The sequence below is a fragment of the Cibotium barometz genome, chromosome 46 (assembly GCF_041138505.1).
Source record: "Cibotium barometz isolate CiBa-2024 chromosome 46, ASM4113850v1, whole genome shotgun sequence".
NCBI classification, from domain to species: Eukaryota; Viridiplantae; Streptophyta; class Polypodiopsida; order Cyatheales; family Cibotiaceae; genus Cibotium; species Cibotium barometz.
Genome location: NC_141091.1, coordinates 4,266,628 through 4,286,257, shown reverse-complemented (window position 1 = coordinate 4,286,257; position 19,630 = coordinate 4,266,628). Strand labels below are relative to the sequence as shown.

General features: G+C 39.2%; 1 protein-coding gene across 1 annotated transcript in view; it reads right to left on the bottom strand.

Annotated features, from left to right (window-relative positions):
* LOC147611829 (cytochrome P450 CYP72A616-like) overlaps nucleotides 1–313 on the bottom strand; it is a 73,111-nt gene extending 72,798 nt beyond the window's left edge. The window contains exon 1 of the mRNA XM_086783675.1: nucleotides 4–313. Within this exon, the coding sequence (XP_086639801.1) occupies nucleotides 4–159 (156 nt within the window). The 5' untranslated portion in view covers nucleotides 160–313. The remainder of the gene's footprint in view (nucleotides 1–3) is intronic.
* Nucleotides 314–19,630: the final 19,317 nt, after the last annotated feature.

The window sequence follows — 19,630 nt, the reverse complement described above, 5'->3', positions numbered from 1 at the left end:
TACCTGGAGCCGGAGGACGCTGAAACCAGGGATGCCCTGCCTTCTGCACGCTCGCACGAGGCGCCACGGGGTCCACACCCAGTCTTCCACCAACCACCCCATTGTCGCTACAATCAGAGCACCCAGGAGAAGAGCGGCAGTCACAATCATCATCATCATCCTCGTCCACAACTGAAGGATGCGCGTGTGCACTGTGAGTTCATTCGTCGGCTTACACCACACACACCAGTTTTTTTTTTTTTATCTCATCTCTATATCTATATCTATGTATCCATATCTCTAAATTTATTCTATATATAAAGCAGGCAAGAACTTTAAGGTTCACGAAGAGGAGGAGGAGGTTGGGATTTGGAGGTTTTAAAAGATGTGCAAAGCACGCATTAGTGTTAAGAAAGATTTAGCAGGTGCTCGTGTACTCCCCTTAGGCAAGGGCTAAAATTTGAACCCTAGCCTTATTTTTGAAGGCCAAAATGGTGGGTGGCCTTCAAGCCTCAAACCACTTCCTAATCATGGCCTTCAAAATGCAACCTTAATTTTTTCTAAGACTCCATAACTTAACTTTTTTATCCAAGTCAACCTTCTCTTTATGCAAGAGTCATTAATGCATCCACTTAGTGAGTCACCACTTGTAGAGTTAGCAACAAAGAGAAATGCGAAGCACTCATCCACCATCACATTACCATTTGCATTTCTCAAAAAGGCTCTTAGGTTCTTAGAGCCATACCCAACTAGATCTCCTAAGTAGATGAATGACAATATCCAAGCCATTGCAATTTCTGTGATATCAACATTTTTCCTTTGAAATCTTTTCTTTAACTCATTCATTTCAAATAAGAGGTCATATGACATGAGGAACTTTTTCTTGTAGTTTGGTAAGCACCCCATTGTTTACACCTCTCATGCAAAGATGCGCCATCCAAAGCAAATCTAATTAATCATGTAAGAGGTAAACCCATTATCTCCAATAGTTCCATCAAAACTAATCTTTGTTTGGGCTTTTCCATCAACTAATGGAAGAAGAGCAACAAATTTACAAGAATAAGGACCATTTCCCTTCTTCTAAATAGGTGATGTATACAATCATATGCTTTTCAAAAGTCAAATTATACTATCATCAACTAAAACTGAGAAGAAAAGACTTTTAAGGATGGCATTTTGTAATCTTTCCCAATAGACCTGCTTGGCAGATTTAAGGAATTCCATTCCATGAGTCCTATTTGTATATGCTGAGTATTCATCATTTATGGGCATATTACGAGTACACATATAACATAAAAAATTACATTGAGACAACTTATAGGAGTCTAATGGCATGCCCTTAATTGCTATGTGATACATCACCTACATAACACTCACGATTCTTTGCTTCTCAGCATTAACCATAAGTTTTGCATGCTTTTGAATGGGCATAGCATCCCTATGGCTCTTGAGATCCCACCTTTGTTGTGCTAGCTTGTGTGCCTCTTCATTTGCACGCTTGTCAAGGGCTTGCCATCGGATTGTTGTGTTGATTGCCTTACCAAAAGGGTTATCCATTCCAAAATCACTATAGAACTTGTATTTAACCCGCAACTTACTATCAGGGCCAATGATGGCATAAGCCCATGTGTGCTTCCAATGTGTCTTGAAAACCCTTTTAGTCTCCTTTTTCTTCTCATCACTCTCTAAAGAAGGTTCATCCACAATATCAATGGTATCATCTATAGTGATCTCATTCAATTTTATGGCTCTTTGATTAGGCACATTATTACTAGCCATACCAAAAGCGGCACATATTGTTTTTTGTTTTGCATCTTTCCAAGGCCTTCCAAGCCCACATTGCAATCTTACTAAATTTCTCAAATGCTTCTTTATCGACCTACAATTTAAATGCTTTTTTACTAACCTATAATTTAAATTTTCATTCTTGTATCTACTATTCCTTGTAAGATTATACTATATGAGCCACATTAGTCATGCTGGCTGATTTTTTTTCTAGAGATGGCCTCTACACCCTTAGGAAATAGCAACCATTAGGTAACTAAGCTACTAGTAGCCCAAGACCTAAACCCAACACTTCCCTATGCATTAATCTCCCAGTCATTCAAGCCTCTCAAAACATAAGCAAGGCAATACATCTTGCTGGCACTTTGGTGATAGCTCTCCCAAAGTACTAGTAAGAGACCCTTCTAGGTGGCTTGGATTAACACAAACTGAAAACCCTTTTCAAAATGAAAAAACTAAGTCCTATCCAAGGCAGCTCCTCTCTCCTCACCACTTACAAAGCCCATATAATATTGCATAAAAAGGACTGGTCAAATAAGAAACGAATTCAAACACTTGCAAAGGGAAATTCAGACACTTGCAAAGGGAAATTCAGGAAAGATGATATTCATATATGATCATAGATGCTATTGTATATATAGAAATCATCCATGATAACGCTTATAGAAGCTCCAAAAAGGCTCCAACACATGATTCATAAACCTCTGAAAGGTAGAAAGGGCATTTGTCAATCCTAAAGGCATTACTCTATATGTAACGCATCCCCAAGGGGTCACGAAGGTTGTCTTTATCTAATCTTCTTCAGCTATTCTGATCTAAAAATAACAAGAGTATCCATCACAAACAGTATAGAGTTCATGACCTGTAACCTCATTGAGTATTTCATCCTGAAATGGGAGAGGAAAAGATCACTCTTGGTTGCTACATTCAATGGTTTGAAGTCCACACATATTCTCCATTTTCCATTCTTCTTTGGTGTAATGACAATAGGAGACACCCATTTAAAATTTTCTATAGGATAGATAAATGAATTAAGCAACTAACAGTTTATTCACTTCTTTCAACAGACTGAATAACTCCCAACCTCTTCAATCTTTGAACAACAGGATTGGCTCCTTCCTTGTGAGATCTATATGGTGTTGAAATCTTTGAACTTCTTTGATTTTAATATATTTAGTAATAAATAGATATGAAAATTTCTTAAGCATGGCTAGGTATTGTTCCTGCTCCTCTGGACTGAGATCTTTTGAAATAATCTTCTGAAGTTTCTCTTCATGCTGCCTGATTTCTAAATTTTTCCTACATTTTGAATTTTGAAATTTTCGTGAACCTGTTCCAAAGTTGGGGCCTCTCTTTCCTCCTATTTTCATAGAGTTATACCATATGCTTCAGTAACTAGAATCCTCTTCATCTGAAATGGTATAGTCTTCCTCTCATCAGTGTATTCAGTTGTACTTTCTTCATCCATTGTAGTCTCATAATTCATTTTAACATGTTTTCCCTATTTCATATCATAGATGATTGGCATTCATTTGTCTCCTTCCATCTCTGGCTTAAGCATGGCCTTCCAAGTACAAGCAAACATGTTTCCCATTTTTGGATAGCCCTCATAGATATCAAGTGTATGATGGGGTAGCCATCTCCATTTGTTGGCATCACATGCATATCCACTTTAGATTTTACCACATATTATATTTTTTAGAGCTTGTATAACTCCAATGCACCTTATCCTAGAATTATTGGCCAACTTGACTTTGAAGGGAGAGGATAAGTGTGTCTCAAAACCAAGTTTATGCATGATATCCTCAGCCATAATACTCGCTTGTGCTCCACCATCTATGTATACCTTTGAAATCTTGTGTCCTTTTATCCAAGCATCTAAGGTGGGTTCCACATCAGCTTGTGGCTTGAGTTTAATCAGATTTGAATGAAAATTTCTCTTCTTCTTGGGTAATTTGATGCTGATAGCCCTACTCCATTGCCTCCTTATCTTTGGTGCTAACTCCAAAATTCGAGACCATGTAATGTTTGGTCCTTTTCTTGTGTTCAAGTCTTCCAAAAGGTCATCGGATCTCTAACCATGTCCTAATGGAAAATTAGGGCTACCTTCCTTCTGATCCTTTTCTTCTTCTTATTTGTTTCTAGTTCCTTGTACATATCCACATCTTTGTCTTTGTCATCCTTTCCCCTTTTTCTTCTTACATATTCTTCAGGAGTTCCAATTCTTTCTCCTTCTTTTTTATTTGATCTAAATTTTCTCTTTTGCATTGGGCATAATATTAGCCTCTTCATTTGTTTCCTCATCATCTTCCAATTTAGTATCCTCAACCTCTATGATGTTGATGTTTCTCTCAACTCCTTGAATTGGCCGAATAGGTGGATTTATGAGGCTAGTCCTCTTCCACATGCCTTCTTTCTACATAGGTGGTGAGGGTAGCCCATCCTCTTGATTAAACACCTTTCCTAATTGTTCCCATCTTTATAATATGGTTGGTATGATTTGGGTAGGAAGTATTCTCCTTGGATCTCATCTGGGATATGAATAATTATTCATTCCATGTCCTCTTTTATTATAATTGTAGCATACATATTCCTGTTGTTGCCTCCTAATTGGTCTATTTGGTTCCCTTAAAATAGTTTGTCTTTGTCCCCAACCTTGTATTATATATGTAGATTTGGATTTTCCAATTGTTGAGTAATCCTCTGAAGTAGGTAGCACATCCCTGATTTGAGTGATCAATAACTCCCTAATTTGATCCTCTCTCCCCCTACCCCTAGTCATTTCCTGTTCAAATTCGAATTTCCTTTCCTTCTGCCTAGCTATAGTAATAGCTTCATCGAAATTCTCAAGAAATTTACCTTGTACCTTACTTTTTAAATTTGGATGTAGTCCTATGAATCTTCCTTTTTCAAGAAATCAGGTGCAACTCCTTGTAGTGAAACTTCCCACTTTCCCCATAGGTCCTAAAATTGAGCTTCATATGTGTAATATTCCTCTAAAAGCTTTTGTTTGAGCTCTTGGAGATGAGTCCAAATAGCTCCTGGCTTCCAAAAACAGAGGCTAGCTATTCTAAGTATCAATTGACAAGGTTATGAACTATGCTTTGGCTTTATCCTTCAGAAATAAGTGTATAGTCCTCAGCTTCTCTTCAACAATATCCCTTCTTGACTAAAGATAGAAGAGTTTCAACTCATCCAAAAGGTCCTAAACATTCTCTCTTGATCCTCCATAAAGGATTGGTAAAGATCCCAATGTTCTCCTCTTTGCAGTAGCAAATAAAGATCATAAACAGCCTTGGAGCAAGATGTAAAGTCTGTCCTTAGTGGGAGACCAAACTAATGGTTTAGTTTTTTCTAGAGATGGCCTCTACACCCCTAGGAAATAGCAACCATTAAGTAACTAAGCTACTAGTAGCAGCAAGCCCTAAACCCAACACCTCCCTAGGCATCAATCTCCCAGTCACCCAAGCCTCTCAAACCACAAGCAAGGCAAGACATCTTTAACTCATGGTGATAGCTCTCTCAAAGTGCCAAACAAGAGACCCTAGGTAGTAGGTGATCACTAGGTGGCTCAAATCAAAACAAATTGAAAACCCTTTTCAGAAATGAAAAAACTTTTACCATTGTTTAGCCATTCTTTTTGGACATGTTCCATACTTTCTTCAATGATGGCTAGAATTTGCATTCAAGAGTATCTTGCCTTTGACACTTGTCCATGATAATTTATTTTGCACTTGTGTAAGTGTGGTCTATGCTTAATTTTTTAAGCCTAAGATAAATTCTATCATGGGTTAGTTGATCTGTTTGTTTTGGTGGATTTTATTGGATGTTTTCCAAGTTTTATATGGACTCATCAGGTTCTGCCTAGATCACTTGTGTCTAGGGGTTTTTAATGAGTCCTACACGCATGTGTTTCACTTTTTTTACTTGGAATTTTGTTTGAACAACACCACGTTCGTATACTCCAGATTAATGAGTTGGCCACCAATTTTAATGCTTCTTTTGGCATGATTAATGACCATTAGATGGCATGCATTGATTTTTATGATCAACTATGGTTTTCATGGATTCGAGGAGCTTCTATGCTTTTATCCATGGTTTTATAAGGATCTTTTGATCTTTTGGATAATATTATGTGCTTTGAAGGTAGCATTTACCTTTGTTTTTTTTAAACGTAATTTTGGAGTATATTCCTTGTACTCATACATATTCCAACTTGGATACCTAGTTGCTTATGTATCTAGGTGAGTTATTTTTCTACCCCAACTTTATTATGTTTATTGGGTAGTTATCATTAGAAAGGCGCCAATAATTCAAATTCTTTTCTAATTATGTACTCAGGAAGAGTTATTCCTTGATGTGGTCTCAAGTTTATAGAGATGGGTTTTAGTATGTGAAAGTATGGGATAAGGCCATCTTATTCCTTTTATACAGGATTTTATTCATATTTCCTGACGGCATACTAGGGAGTTTCAAATTAATAAGGTGTGTATGGGTGGTATCATAGTGGTATGGGACACTAGTGATCCCTCACATATATTATCTTATGAGATAATTTGGGCTCAAGATTATTGCTTTGCTAACATCACTTGGCATGTTGATCTCAACATTCAAAGATAATCTCATTTTTTGACTTCACTTAAAGTTGCAGTGTAGGCATTCTCTAGATAAACTTTTTTTATCTATAGCCTACATGTTTTGATGAGTGTAATCTCGTCGGCATATTCACTTGTTGAAATTTCTTTCTTTAGAGTTCAACGAGTTTATCTTGTTGTGTTTGGATTAAGGAAATTTGGATTCTTCCTTTGTTGGCATTAGTTCCGTCCTTTAGGTGATTTATACAGTCCACGATAGGTTTACGGATATACATATGTGACTCATCGAGACGTTGATGACTCTCTATGTTGATATGGGTAACTCGGGATGCCGCTTGATTTATGCATGTTTATGCATAACAATTATCTAGAGATCTTAGGGTTTTAACACTCTGTGCCCAAGAAAAACTCTCTATCTTAGATCAATAGTGTAAAATTTTAATTCTGAAACCCGAAAATTCATGAATCGTTACACGGTCATGTGTATCATCTATTCTTAGCATACCAGAATCTCAATTAGCTTTCTCCAAGGCCAAGGAAGCATTGGGACAGAATACATATCAACCACTTCATGGATCAGCTTCAGATCAGAGACCAGAATTATGGAAAAAAGGAAAATAGAGAGAAGACCTCTTCCACCAGTACATGTCAATGTGTTCCACTATTAGGATATGGTTTTCACTCATTATTAATTCCTCTCCTCGACTTGTAAGTACATGTGTTCTTATTTTTTGGCACTTTCTATCCACACATGAGTGTTATACACATGTTGGGTGTGATGCCCATGTTGCCAAAATGATCTGAGCTTGTGTTCCCCCACTTCTAGAACTTGTCTTTAGCTATTTCTCTTCAAAAGACTCTCAAAAGGGTAAAAAAGGGGTGCCTTCTAGTACTTCTCCTTCTTCCCCATGATTTTAGCTACTTGCCTACATGGAATCTAACTTAGAATCTGGTGTGGATTCTTGTCTATATAGCTCATATCCTATGTGTACAATATATGCCAACACATCCCTACGTTTTAGGCTCACTTATAAATCAAGAAAATATCTGATTTTATGAATCTGAATCTGAATTCTGAACTGTACCTATTCTGATTTCCTGAATTGTTCCTAACCTCCTTTTTGCTCTGCTTTCAGCATACCTATGATGGAAACTTGAAGAAGAACTTTGTATGTACAACCCACCTTCCCATACTAGTCTAGTAAGGAAAGACCCTTGGATCTATTCAGCAAACTCCATGTCCATCCATATCTTTGGCACTTGTTTACCTAAAAAGAAAGGGTATATATACACTATGTTTTGCATTCAGAGGGATCATATTTTCTCGCATCAACACCAATGCTCACTCTTCTTGGAAGGTTCATCTCAATGTGGGTACAATTAATTGCTCTATAATAATTAGGCACGTTCCTTGCACTCGTTGAGCCTTTACAATTGTTGACTCTATGGGGGACTATATTCTTTAAAAAATGAAAGCTTGGTTGTTGCTAGAGTTGAAATGAACAGGATAATAAACTAGATGTAATTAATCTCGTAATATGGTGGAATTAATACCATGTTATTAAGCATATGGATGAATGGTGTGGACATAGTGCTAAGGGCCAAGGCCACAAGGATAGGCATTAATAATGAAGTGTGAAATGGAGGTCTAGTATATAAGACAACTATGAGCCTACTTATATATCTAATCACTTTATTAATCAAGCATTAATCATCTTCTTGCTTCAAGAAAGCTTCCATGGTGGTACTCCCTCAAGTGTGCAAGCTTATGGTACTCCATGTATTGAGTGTAATTTTTTCTTCTTTCATTGGTATTGGAGCAAGGCCTTTGATTTCTTCAAGCCTAATACAACATTTTAAAGCCTAATGTCATCAAGATAATTGGGAAAAACATAATTTGAAATTTTGGAGAAGTTTTTACATTTTCTCCTAATTTTCCACAAACCCTCGACTATGAGAGTGTGTAAGTTATCATATCACTTCACTTTACTAATCAAGCATGAATTATCTTCTTCCTTAAGCAAGGTTCCATGGTAGTACTCCCTCAAGTGTGCAAGCATGTGGCACTGTAATAAAGCAACACCTTTTACATTAGGTCTAGGATTATGGTCATGTGCTCAACTATAAAATGGGGCTCATGGGCCACTATTGTATCTTTTGGATATCTTTTGATATTTGGTCACTTTGACTCTTAGAGCCTTTTATATTTCATACTTTGGCTTATGGAAGGCTATTTCCATCCTCTTGGTGGGAGGTTAACTCACTTAGGCATCATGGTTCTTTGTATGAGATTATCTCCTTAATCTTGTATTAATACATGGTAATTATCTCATCTCTCAGCTTTATGATCACTCCATTTCAATTGGTATCAGAGCTCTTGGCTTAGATCCTTGTTTAGCGAGTGATTAAAAGATAAATCATTTTTGGATGATTCTTAATCCAATTTTCAGAATGTATTTTCTTGATCAAGATTAGTGATAATCATTTTTAAGATTAATATTAATCTAATTTATCAAAATGCATTTTCTTGATCAAGATCAGTATTAATCATTCTCCAATTAGGGATTTCCATAGTTTCAAAATGCATTTTCTTGATTTTCTTGCATTTCTTGATGTTCTTGAATTTTGTAAAATTTTTGCATGAACTAGAGTTATTTTCATCAAATCTTCACACACAAACCCTAGTTTTCTATTCATTTGTAAGATTCTTCGAGTTCTTTGCATTATTGGTGGGGAGATTCTTGGTTGCTGTGCAATTCTTGTGAAAGATTCATCAAGAAAGGTGGTGATTATCAAAGATATTAGAGATAGATTACAAATATTACAGATTTTGGTACAATTTTCAACAAAAGTCAATAGATTCAAAATCTATGGAGAGTTATTACACTTTTGTTACAAATTTGAGTGTAGAATTTAAGACTAGTGCATAGGTATTGTTCAGATTATAGTTTTGTGCAGATTATAGTTCTATGTAGATTATCATAGAGCCATTATGTAGATTTACAGTTTTGTTACAGATTTTAACAAGTTTATATTGCAGAATTGTGAAGATTTCAAAGCAAAATTCAGATTGGAGAAAATATTATGTAAAATTTTACCGAACAGAGTGAAGCTTTGAAGAATCTTGAATTGTAAAGATTACAAAGACATTGTGCAAATAAAGCTTTCTGCATAGATTTAGAGTAAAATTTTGCTATAAATCAAGTCCACAACAATTTCAACAATAGAAAGCTTGATCAAATTTCAAAAATTTACTTAAAAAATGAGGAGCTATGGTGTCTACTTGGATTTCATTGATCGATTTGGGACCCTTTACACATGCCAACACTTTTGGGAGGAGTGGTACGCATGCAAGTATGGTTTTGATCCATATCATTCTACCAAGGATGATGATGATGTTCGTGATGCGGCTATGGATGATTATATGGGTGATGATGATCATGGTGGTCATTCATGGAATGCATTTGGTGAGTTATGGCATGACAAGTTTGAATCCTTAGAGAGGACACGTATCGAGCTCCTCTCTTATTCATTTATTTATTTTTTCTAAGGTTTTATTTTCCTATTTAACTTTTCTTTTTTTAAAGGCTTTTTCTAAGATTTCTTTTCTAATGTTTTTTTTCCTTGATCCCTCTCCTCCTCCCTCGTTTGCGAGGATCTCCTGGTCCCTATCCCCTTCCCTCCTGCCTTCTCCTCCTCCTCCCCTCCAACCCCACTCCTCTTGTCCTCTCCTCCTCCTCGCAACCCTCTCTTCCCCCCTCTTATCCCCCCTCCAACCCTCTCCTCCCCCCCCCGAGCCCTCTCCTTCTCCTTGCTGTTGCAACCCCTCGGCCCCCTTCGCACTTTGTCTCCACCCTCTCATCGTGCCTCTAGTCAATTCATCTGCCCCCTTCCCTCTCCTCCTCCTCGCAGCCCCTCCATGTCATCTTTGCCCTCTCATCTTGCCTCTAACTGTCTTGATCAAGTAGCCCGCTAGTGTTCCGGCTCTCTTCTTCTCCCTCCCCAGCCCGCTGCTCCTCCCCCTCATGCCATCTCCACCCTTTCCTCCTACCTTCGTCGTTTAGGCTATCTACAATCTCTCCTCCTCCTGGCCGACCACCTCTAACCACCCCCCCACCACCATGTGCTCCTCCCTCACCACCCTTTCGTCCTACCTTCATCGTTTATGTTGCCTAAAATCTCTCCTTCAGGTTGACCACCCCCCCACCACCATCGGCTCCTCCTCCTGACCACCCACTCCTCCTCCTCCTCCCTCACCACCTACTCCTACTCTACTCTTTCCTAGCTTGTTGTCCTCCTCCTCTTGCTCTTATATCCCATTCGTCCTCCCTCCACCACCTCCTCGTCCTCCCTCCACCACCTGCTCCTCCCCGGCCTGCACCCCTCATAAAGAGAGAGAGAGAGAGAGAGAGAGAGAGAGAGAGTCTCTCCTCCTACCATCCTCTCCTTATCGTGTCTTCAACCTCTACTCCTCCTACTGTTTCCTTTGACCTCTATGCCAGGAGAGGTGAGCTTTAGCCTACTTGTTTCCATCTGTGTAATGAAGCACAAGCTAAGGTCAAAATATGTAGATAATGAGCCATGAACAAGGCTACTATAAATAGGGCCTTGGGTTCATTGTAAGGATCTTTGAGATCATTCATCACTTGGACATTTACATGTACTCTTGGCTTCTTTCTTGGAGATGGTCATTCATGGTCTAGGGCTCATGGCAAGCTTGATAGCCATCCTTGGTGAGAGGTTAAATCACTTAGGCCTTATGCGCATTCCTCCTTTGCTACATGTGCATATGGATTTTTCTCTATTTTCTTCATAATCTCATGTGTGTTGTTTTTTCCAATCAAATGGATGCTAGAATTGGATTATTGTGTGTTGATTTCTTGATTCTTGGTCTAGATCCATTTCAATTGGTATCATAACTTTTCTTTTGATCTACTCTTTTGAGTGTTCTTGGTTTTCTTGATGTTCTTGATTTTATGAATTTTCTTGATCAAGAAGATGGATATGGTGACTTTGGATGGATGAATTTCTTTTATCTTTGTTTGTTCCTAAGATTTTGGGGCCATGGGTTTGATGGGGACCAAATTGTGGGGAAGCCGCACCAAAAACTTGAATCTCAAGACCAAAATTAGGGAAAGTCTCACTAATCAAGAGTAGTGAGACTAATCAAAACATTTTTTGTTCTCTCCCTTTGTATGCTTGAGCTTTCCATAGTCATAGCTTCCCATTCAAGCTTATTTTTACTTGCTAAACCTTAAGGGAATCATAGAGCAAAGCTTAAGCATCATATAGAACAAGATCTCAAAGAAGGAAGTCACCGTTTTGCATTGTTAGGCTGCCGCCATTTTCTGCAATTCGTGGAGTTTTGGAGAGTCACAATGATAAGATGATGCCTAGTTAAGCCTAAGAGATTGTTGAGGCATGCTATAAGCTTTCAAATGAAGCACCATTTGAGCTTCAATTTTTGGCGATTTTACCCATAAGGAGGACTATGAGCTACACACATTTTTGGGGGGGAAATGGTGCTCAAGGTTCACCAATGGTTGGCTACAATGCTTGGAAATGCAAGTACTAAGTGTAAGCTAGCTTCCAGTCTATTCAATTTTTTCTTCTCTTGCAAATTAGGGTTTCCATGAAAATCAGGGTTCATCAAATTTTGGAAAAAATTCTTCATCAATTAATTCTCCTTTTCATACTTGGCTACTTCCATAAATGTGATCAATTGTTGCGAAATTTGACTTTCTTGCATTTTTTTTAATTTACTTGGAAAAATTAGGGTTTTGGATCAACTTTTTCATGAATTTCTTGTATATTGAGGTCATCCCAATCTTCCTCTACATATACATGTGTTCAATGCTTGATTCCAACCTTGATTAAGGGTTTCTTTACCTTCTTGAAAGATTTGGGGTTTTCTCTTGAAATTTAGGGTTTATCCATTAAGTTTTGAGATTCATGTTAATGAGCCTCTTCCCTACGCATTACTCTTCCTACCAATACATTGCACACATCCATTGCATGAGTATTTTGGGTTTTTTGAAGGATTAGGATTTTGAGGGCCATAATATTGATTTGAATGCTTTTCTTCATTAAGCCTTGATCAATCTTGATACCTTACACTTAATCAAGTCCCTTTCAATCCCATTTCAATTGCATAGCTTCTATTTTGGGACATTTGGGGCTTATTGTGAAGAGTTGCAAACAATATGCTCACATGGAACTTCATATGGCTAACACATGCTATCAAGAGAGCATAAATGGTGGTTGTTAGTTGTGCCTTTGATGAAGAAGTGGACTTGACATTGACCCAAACCTCATCATCAGCATTATCCTCTCATGTCAAGTGTTTTAGGCATGCAATTTATATAAGTGCCATGTTGTGAGTAGCCTACACCATCCCTTGCAAATAAATTTTATAATTCAATGATGAGGATGTATGTTGTGAGGGTACTTTGGCAAATGGTGGAGAAGCCAAGGGGAGAATGTCATGAATTTGGTGTGCCATTATTGCCTTGGGAAAGTGGCACATCGCGAAGGATTAGGTACCCGGCGTGAAGACTTGGCCCCAACCCTTGGCTTGAGAGAATACTCGCTGGGAAGGATTGGTTGGCTAGGAGATTAGCAAGCAACACTCCATTGACACTCAAGCTTCAATAACATATGGAATGCAAGAGGTCATAATGGCCAACACTATGTGATGCACATGAATTGGAACAATGGATTGGTTTTGCAAAGGAAATGATGACAAATGCATTATACAATGATGGTCAATGATGCCTTGATATGATGATTGCTTGGGAAATTGAAATTTTGTCCATAATACAAAGGAGACTATGGCAAAATTTTTCCAAAAATTCTGATGCATGGAGTGAATTGATGGCACACAATTGATGAATGGAGTTACTTTTGATGGTACACTTGGGAAGAGCAAGAGGCAATGCATTGCAAGTTGGAGTGCAATATGAGCCCAATGGAGCCATTCTTGACAATTATGTATAGGTACTAAACCCTAATTCAATCAAAGCACATTAGGACTGAAGTTTAGGTGTGCTTACATAAGATCATAGTACTCCCTTGGACCTACACAACAAGCCCTTATCCTTCTCCATTTCGACATCGTTGGGGTAGTCATTTTCAGCCTATATACCTATGGGACCTAAAATTAAGGATATTAGGGCACCTCATCTTAATTGGATCTTTGCATGATTGGATAGGGAATCTCATAATCTTTCTATCAAGCATTAGATCTCCCCAATCCGAGATCCCTACCCCAAGTTATAGCCAATTTTCCAAAACAATAAATTTTCATGGCACCCAAGCCTGAAGGAAGGTTGAGGAAGAATGCATTGAACTCCGAGGATATAGAGGGTGAAGATATGGTGGACATGGTAACATGGAAGTACCGAGTTTGGGGCAATCTTCAAGAGAGGTTAAATAATAAGTGAATGTTGGAAGTGCCCATAAGTATACCCCCAATCCTCACATACCGTTTCAAATGACTCTTCTCCAAATGTTGATGGAGATAAATACAAAGTTTGATTCCATGGCTACAAGGGTGGAAACGATTGCAAAATTTGATGTTATGGATACAAGAATTGGATTGATGGAAAAAAAGTTAGCCCAACAATGGGTCAACTTAAGCATGATGATGGTCATCAAGGAGACAAGCAACCCTTTCATGGGATCTCTTTTGAAGACCGAAGAGAAGGCAAGCAACATATGCAAGAGGCTTTTACAAGGGTTACTCAAGAAAATCTTACAAAGAATGCCACATGTGGATGGCTAGAAGACCTCTCATGAATGAGGTCTAAATCTTTCCAAGCTGCTCCCTCTCCAACTACATGGAAAGACATACATCTTGGTTTAAACACTTGGAACCAAACCTTGGAGAACCCAAAAGAGTATCATCACATTCCAAGGAAAGTCAATCTTCTATATTTGAAGAAGAGTTATATGTTGATGATGATGGGGTTGAACATGATTGAGAGCATATGTCATTCACCGAAAGGCAAAGGAAAGTTTATGATAGTTGGATGTAATTGCTTTCTTTTATTAAGAAAGAGTACAAAGACTTTGCTTAATTTGTCAATTCTTACATGACATTATCAATTCTAGCCACCACTAGTGATTATCAAGGGCATACAGGAGGTATGGATTTTGATGTAGATTTTGATGCTTATGCCTACAAGACTCAAGTTGGCTATGATTTTTCCTATGAGGTCACTCTTAGAAATGGTGGTTGGAACTCAATTGGGAGTGATCTTACGAATTCAATTGATGAGGATAGTGATGAAGAGGATGTTGATGCAATGCAAGCAAGGTGCTATGCATTGTCAATGCCTAATGGTGGAGGAGAAATGAGCACTTGGATGTCCTCTAGGCAAGACTTCTTTGATACAAGGAGACAAAGGTCTCAAGCTATGATAGTCAAACTGCAAGCTTATGGATCTCTTGTTAACACTTCATATGTAAATGAAATACATAGCCTTCAAGCTAATTTGCAATAGGGTGATCGGAGTTGTGGTTCTATTTTTAGGAAGAAGAATTCGCTTCGACCATTGATGCACCGTGAGGGAACAAGTGCATTAAGGATGCCTATGCAACAAGATGAGATAAAGGAGTTTGATATACCTATGTATCAAGTTGGTGCACATGATGAGGCACATAGTCAAACACTATTTTCTTCAAAAGGAGTGATTGGAAGGAGACAATGTGCAATGATTAATGTTAAAACCTCTACAAGTGAAGCCAAGATAAACAAGGGTAATATATGTGAATTGTTGGTACTTACACTTGGTCTTTCTCTTGCTTTGAGTGGGGATAAAAGATCTACTATTCACTCAATGTTGCAAGATTTTGGCTTGAGAAAATGTAAAAGAGGACTTCCATTCACTATCACATTTGGTCATTGCATAGAGTATGACTATGTGGATCTTTATACACACATTGTGGGTGTTGAAGTGGATGAGACACTTGCTATAATCTGTGGACAACAAGCAAATGAGGATATCTCGATATGCCGGTTCTTTCTCGATAAGTCGTCACACCAATGTATCCGTGGTCAATGGGAATACACAAGTTGAAAATGGAAATGCTTGGATCACTTTCATAAGTGCTTTGATTGATACATTTTCAGCTTATGATATGCTGCCACGAAATCATGAAGACATGATCATTGAGGATGTTTTAGATGTGCATGCAATTGTTGTTGACACAAGGGATGATGACTCATGTATTGATGATACATATGATGATTATGCATTGGGTAATGCATTGAGTGATTCATGGAAGGCCTATGGGAATGCATTGTATCATTCATTCTCGAGTCCGGATTGGGCGACATATTTTTATTATTTGACTATGGGGACTTGTGGATCTTGATGCATATGAGAGGACTTTCTCATGACAAGATTGTCTATACATGTGTTGATGATCATGCATATATGGATAGTTCACATATTGTTCATGGAGATGATGATAGTCTTGAGGTGATATATTCTAATTCTATTGATAATGACTATCACATGGATTTTACACATGCTATACATGTTGATGATGAAGTATGCATTGGTAGAAAACATGCCGATTTTGAGAATGACACCTATGCTTATTGGGGATGCTAGTTATGAGGCATGTGTCTTTATATTTTGTGCATGCCAATATGATTCTATGATCTATGGGAATGGAGCATTCACTTTCACATGCATCTTATGTCACTTGAGATACATGATATATGAGTATGTGGCATGCCATGGTACACCACAACATGGTGTGGATTCCTATGAGATAGGAGGATTCGATTCAATGACCATTGATGATAGAGTTCCTCCTATTGAGGTGGTGTTGGATTTATGGTCCGGATTATTGGATGTGCCATTATGTCTTCCTTTTGATCTGGGAGGTCAATCTGGAATATTGGATGTGCCGTTATGTCTTCCTTTTGATCTGGGAGGTCACATATTTGTTTCATGGTTGGAGGATCTACATTGTAGTTATCCATTTGACCCAAGAGGATTTTCTAGTCGTGCCATTGCTTTGGATTCTACATGGCTTGGATTTACATTTCGTCCATGTGGAAGTTGTATGGATTACCTAATCTTTGGGGTGATACTCGTAGCTTTTCCATTTGATCTAAGAGGATACATACTCAGCCTTGCCTTCGATGATGATTTTCAACATTGGCCATGTTAGATCGTCGTAACACCACTACAGGCGCTACCACAAGAGGGGACGGCCTCTAGCTCACCACCCACCCATAGAGGAAGAATGAGGATTGCCCCTCATCCCCCATGCTATATAGTGTGTGGCCTGCCGTCCACACTAGCCTGGCCGCCCATGACTCTGCATGGGCATCCTCTCCCACTGAACCCCGGATGGCCATGTCCTTGGCGCTCCGGCCGAGGCGTTGACGCTATAGCCCCGTCTGGCCCGGTCTGCCGCCGTCGGTCTCACAGGCGTTACAGCCTACGTGACATTACCCCCCCTTAAGAAGAGTTTTCGTCCCAAACTGGGAAAACCTCTTGGAAATTGCACTACGGCGTTCCCAAGTAGCTGCCTCCTCATCCTTGTCTGTCCATTTAACAAGTACCTCCTGGTACACTTTATGTCGGGTTTGTTTGTCACGATACTCTAGAATCTTTTCAGGTTCATGTGGTATCTTTGGTGGCTCTATCAAGTCCACCAAAATCTCTGGAGAAACTACGGTCTCTAACTGATTTCTTCAGTTTACTGACATGGAAGACAGGATGGACTTGAGAACTCTCCGGTAACTCAAGTTTATATGCTACGTCCCCAATCTTCTTAAGGATTTTAAAAGGACCACAATATCTTGGAGAAAGTTTATTACACTTTCCCGTTTTCATGGTTTCTGACTGCAGGAACCTTAAGGAAAACAAAGTCACCTTCTACAAAGGTCACCTTTCTATGTTCTTTATCCGCATAAGTTTTAGCGCGATTCTGAGCACTACGAATGCTCTCACGTGCGGCTTTGAGCATATCATTCATATCTTCAAGGAAATCCTTGACAGATTGAATCTTCTCCTTTTTTAGGCCTACAGCCCATCGGAGATCTCGGCTGGAATCCATACATTAACATGAATGGTGTAAATCCAGTCTTCGCTGAGTGTTTGGAGCTATTATAGGCAAACTCCAATAAGGGCAAGTACTCTTCCCAATTAGATTGCTTCTTACTAACATAAGAACGCAACATATCCTCTAGAATTTGGTTAACTCTTTCAATTTGACCATCAGACTCCGGCGGATGATCTGCCGTACTCATACTCAGAGTAGTATCCAACTTTTTGAAGACTTCCCTCCAAAAATGACTGTTGAACTTTCTATCTCTATCCGACACTATATCTGCGGGCAGGCCATATAGCTTGTAGAGATGTTCAATAAAGAGTTTTGCCAACTCTGGCGTTTTAACAGTTTTCTTTGTGGCGATAAACTTTGCCATTTTAGTTAACCTGTCCACTACCACCCACACCGAGTCATTCCCTCGACTCGTCTTGGGTAAACCGGTAATGAAATCCATAGAAATGCTTTCCCATTTCTCTTGAGGAATCTCCAGCGGATGGAGTAGTCCTCCAACCTTAAGACGTTCGTGTTTATTGACCTGGCACTTACTACATTTTAGCACATAAGACTGGACGTCCTTAAACAAACTAGGCCAATAAAACTGTCTTTTTACTAGTGCATAGGTCTTCTGAATCCCCGAATGACCCGCACTTGGGCTATCATGACTCTTTAAGAATTTGGGCCGGAAAGTCACCAATAGTTGGTACACATACTCTACCCTTGTAGAGTAAGTACCCGTCATCAATGGAGTAATTAGCATATTTCTCCCCCCGACGAAGTTTATCACTCCCCTTTGAAGCCGTGGCAGTCAAAGGTGATGAAGGGCCTACGTCAGAGTTGTCCGGCTCTAAACTATACCCAGAAGACACGACTAGTCTCTCCGGACTAACTCTCGCTTCCCTTCCCGTTGCACCTTCGGCCAGTCTCTCCGGACTAGCAATCCGTGCCAATGAGGGAGGTGGTCGCGTCTGTGAAGAAGTGCGTACGCATACAGCGCGCTAGACCTCTGTAAAAGACGGATCGTGCTCACATAAACCACGTAGTGACTAAGAAATCATTCTTGAAGACTGTGAAACTAAGTTCATTAATCTATGGCATGCGACTAAGTGCATCTGCCACCATGTTATACTTACCTTTCTGGTAACGTTCTGAAGGTCAAACTCTTGTAGAATCTCCGTCCACCGAGCTTTTCTACCCTTCACTTCACTTTGACTTGAAAGCCATTTCTACCCTTCACTTCACTTTGACTTGAAAGCCATTTCAGACTTTCATGGTCCGTCCGAACCTCAAAAGAAGCACCATATAAATAGTGTCTCCACTTTTTTAGTGCATGAACTATCGCTAGTAACTCTCGCTTGTAAGCCGAGTAGTTACGCTGCGCACGATCTAACTTTTTACTATCAAATGCAATTGGGCATCCCCTTTGCATAAGTACGGCCCCAATGGCCTCATTACTAGCGTCTGTTTCCAAGACAAACGGCTCATTTGGATCAACAATAGTCAAAACAGGTGCAGCTGTTAACGGTCACCTTGAGCTTATCAAAGCTCTTCTGTTGGGCTTCCCCCCAACTAATGTTTTTAGTTTTTTGACCATAACTGGTCAGTCAATGGGACTGCGATCTTCGCATAGTCCTTCACATACTATCGGTAGAACCCCGACATGCCAAGAAAAATCTGCAGTTCCTCGAGATTCTTCGGCGCGCTGGCCATTTAAGAATAGCCTCTACTTTTTCTGGCTCCATCTGCGTACCATCGGCGGCGGCGGATATAATATGGCCAAGGTAGTGAATTTCTGTTTCAAAAAATTCACATTTGCTCTTCTTTGCAAATAGATTGTGCTCTCTTAACAACTCGAACACTAGACGCAAATGCTCTATGTGTTCTTTCTGTGTCTTACTGTACACAAGAATATCATCTAGGAAAACTACTACAAATTTTCCCAGATATGGACGTAAAATGCTGTCCATCAGTATCATAAACGTCGTTGGAGCATATTGGTTAGCCCAAATGGCGTAACCAAAAACTCAAAATACCCGAAACGGGTCCTAAATGCTGTCTTCGCAACATCTTCTGCTTTAATTCTAACCTGATGATACCCTGATCTCAGGTCTACTTTTGTAAAGTATCTTGATCCATAGAGTTGATCAAACAGCTCATCCATGCGTGGCATTGTATACTTGTTCTTAATCATTATCTGA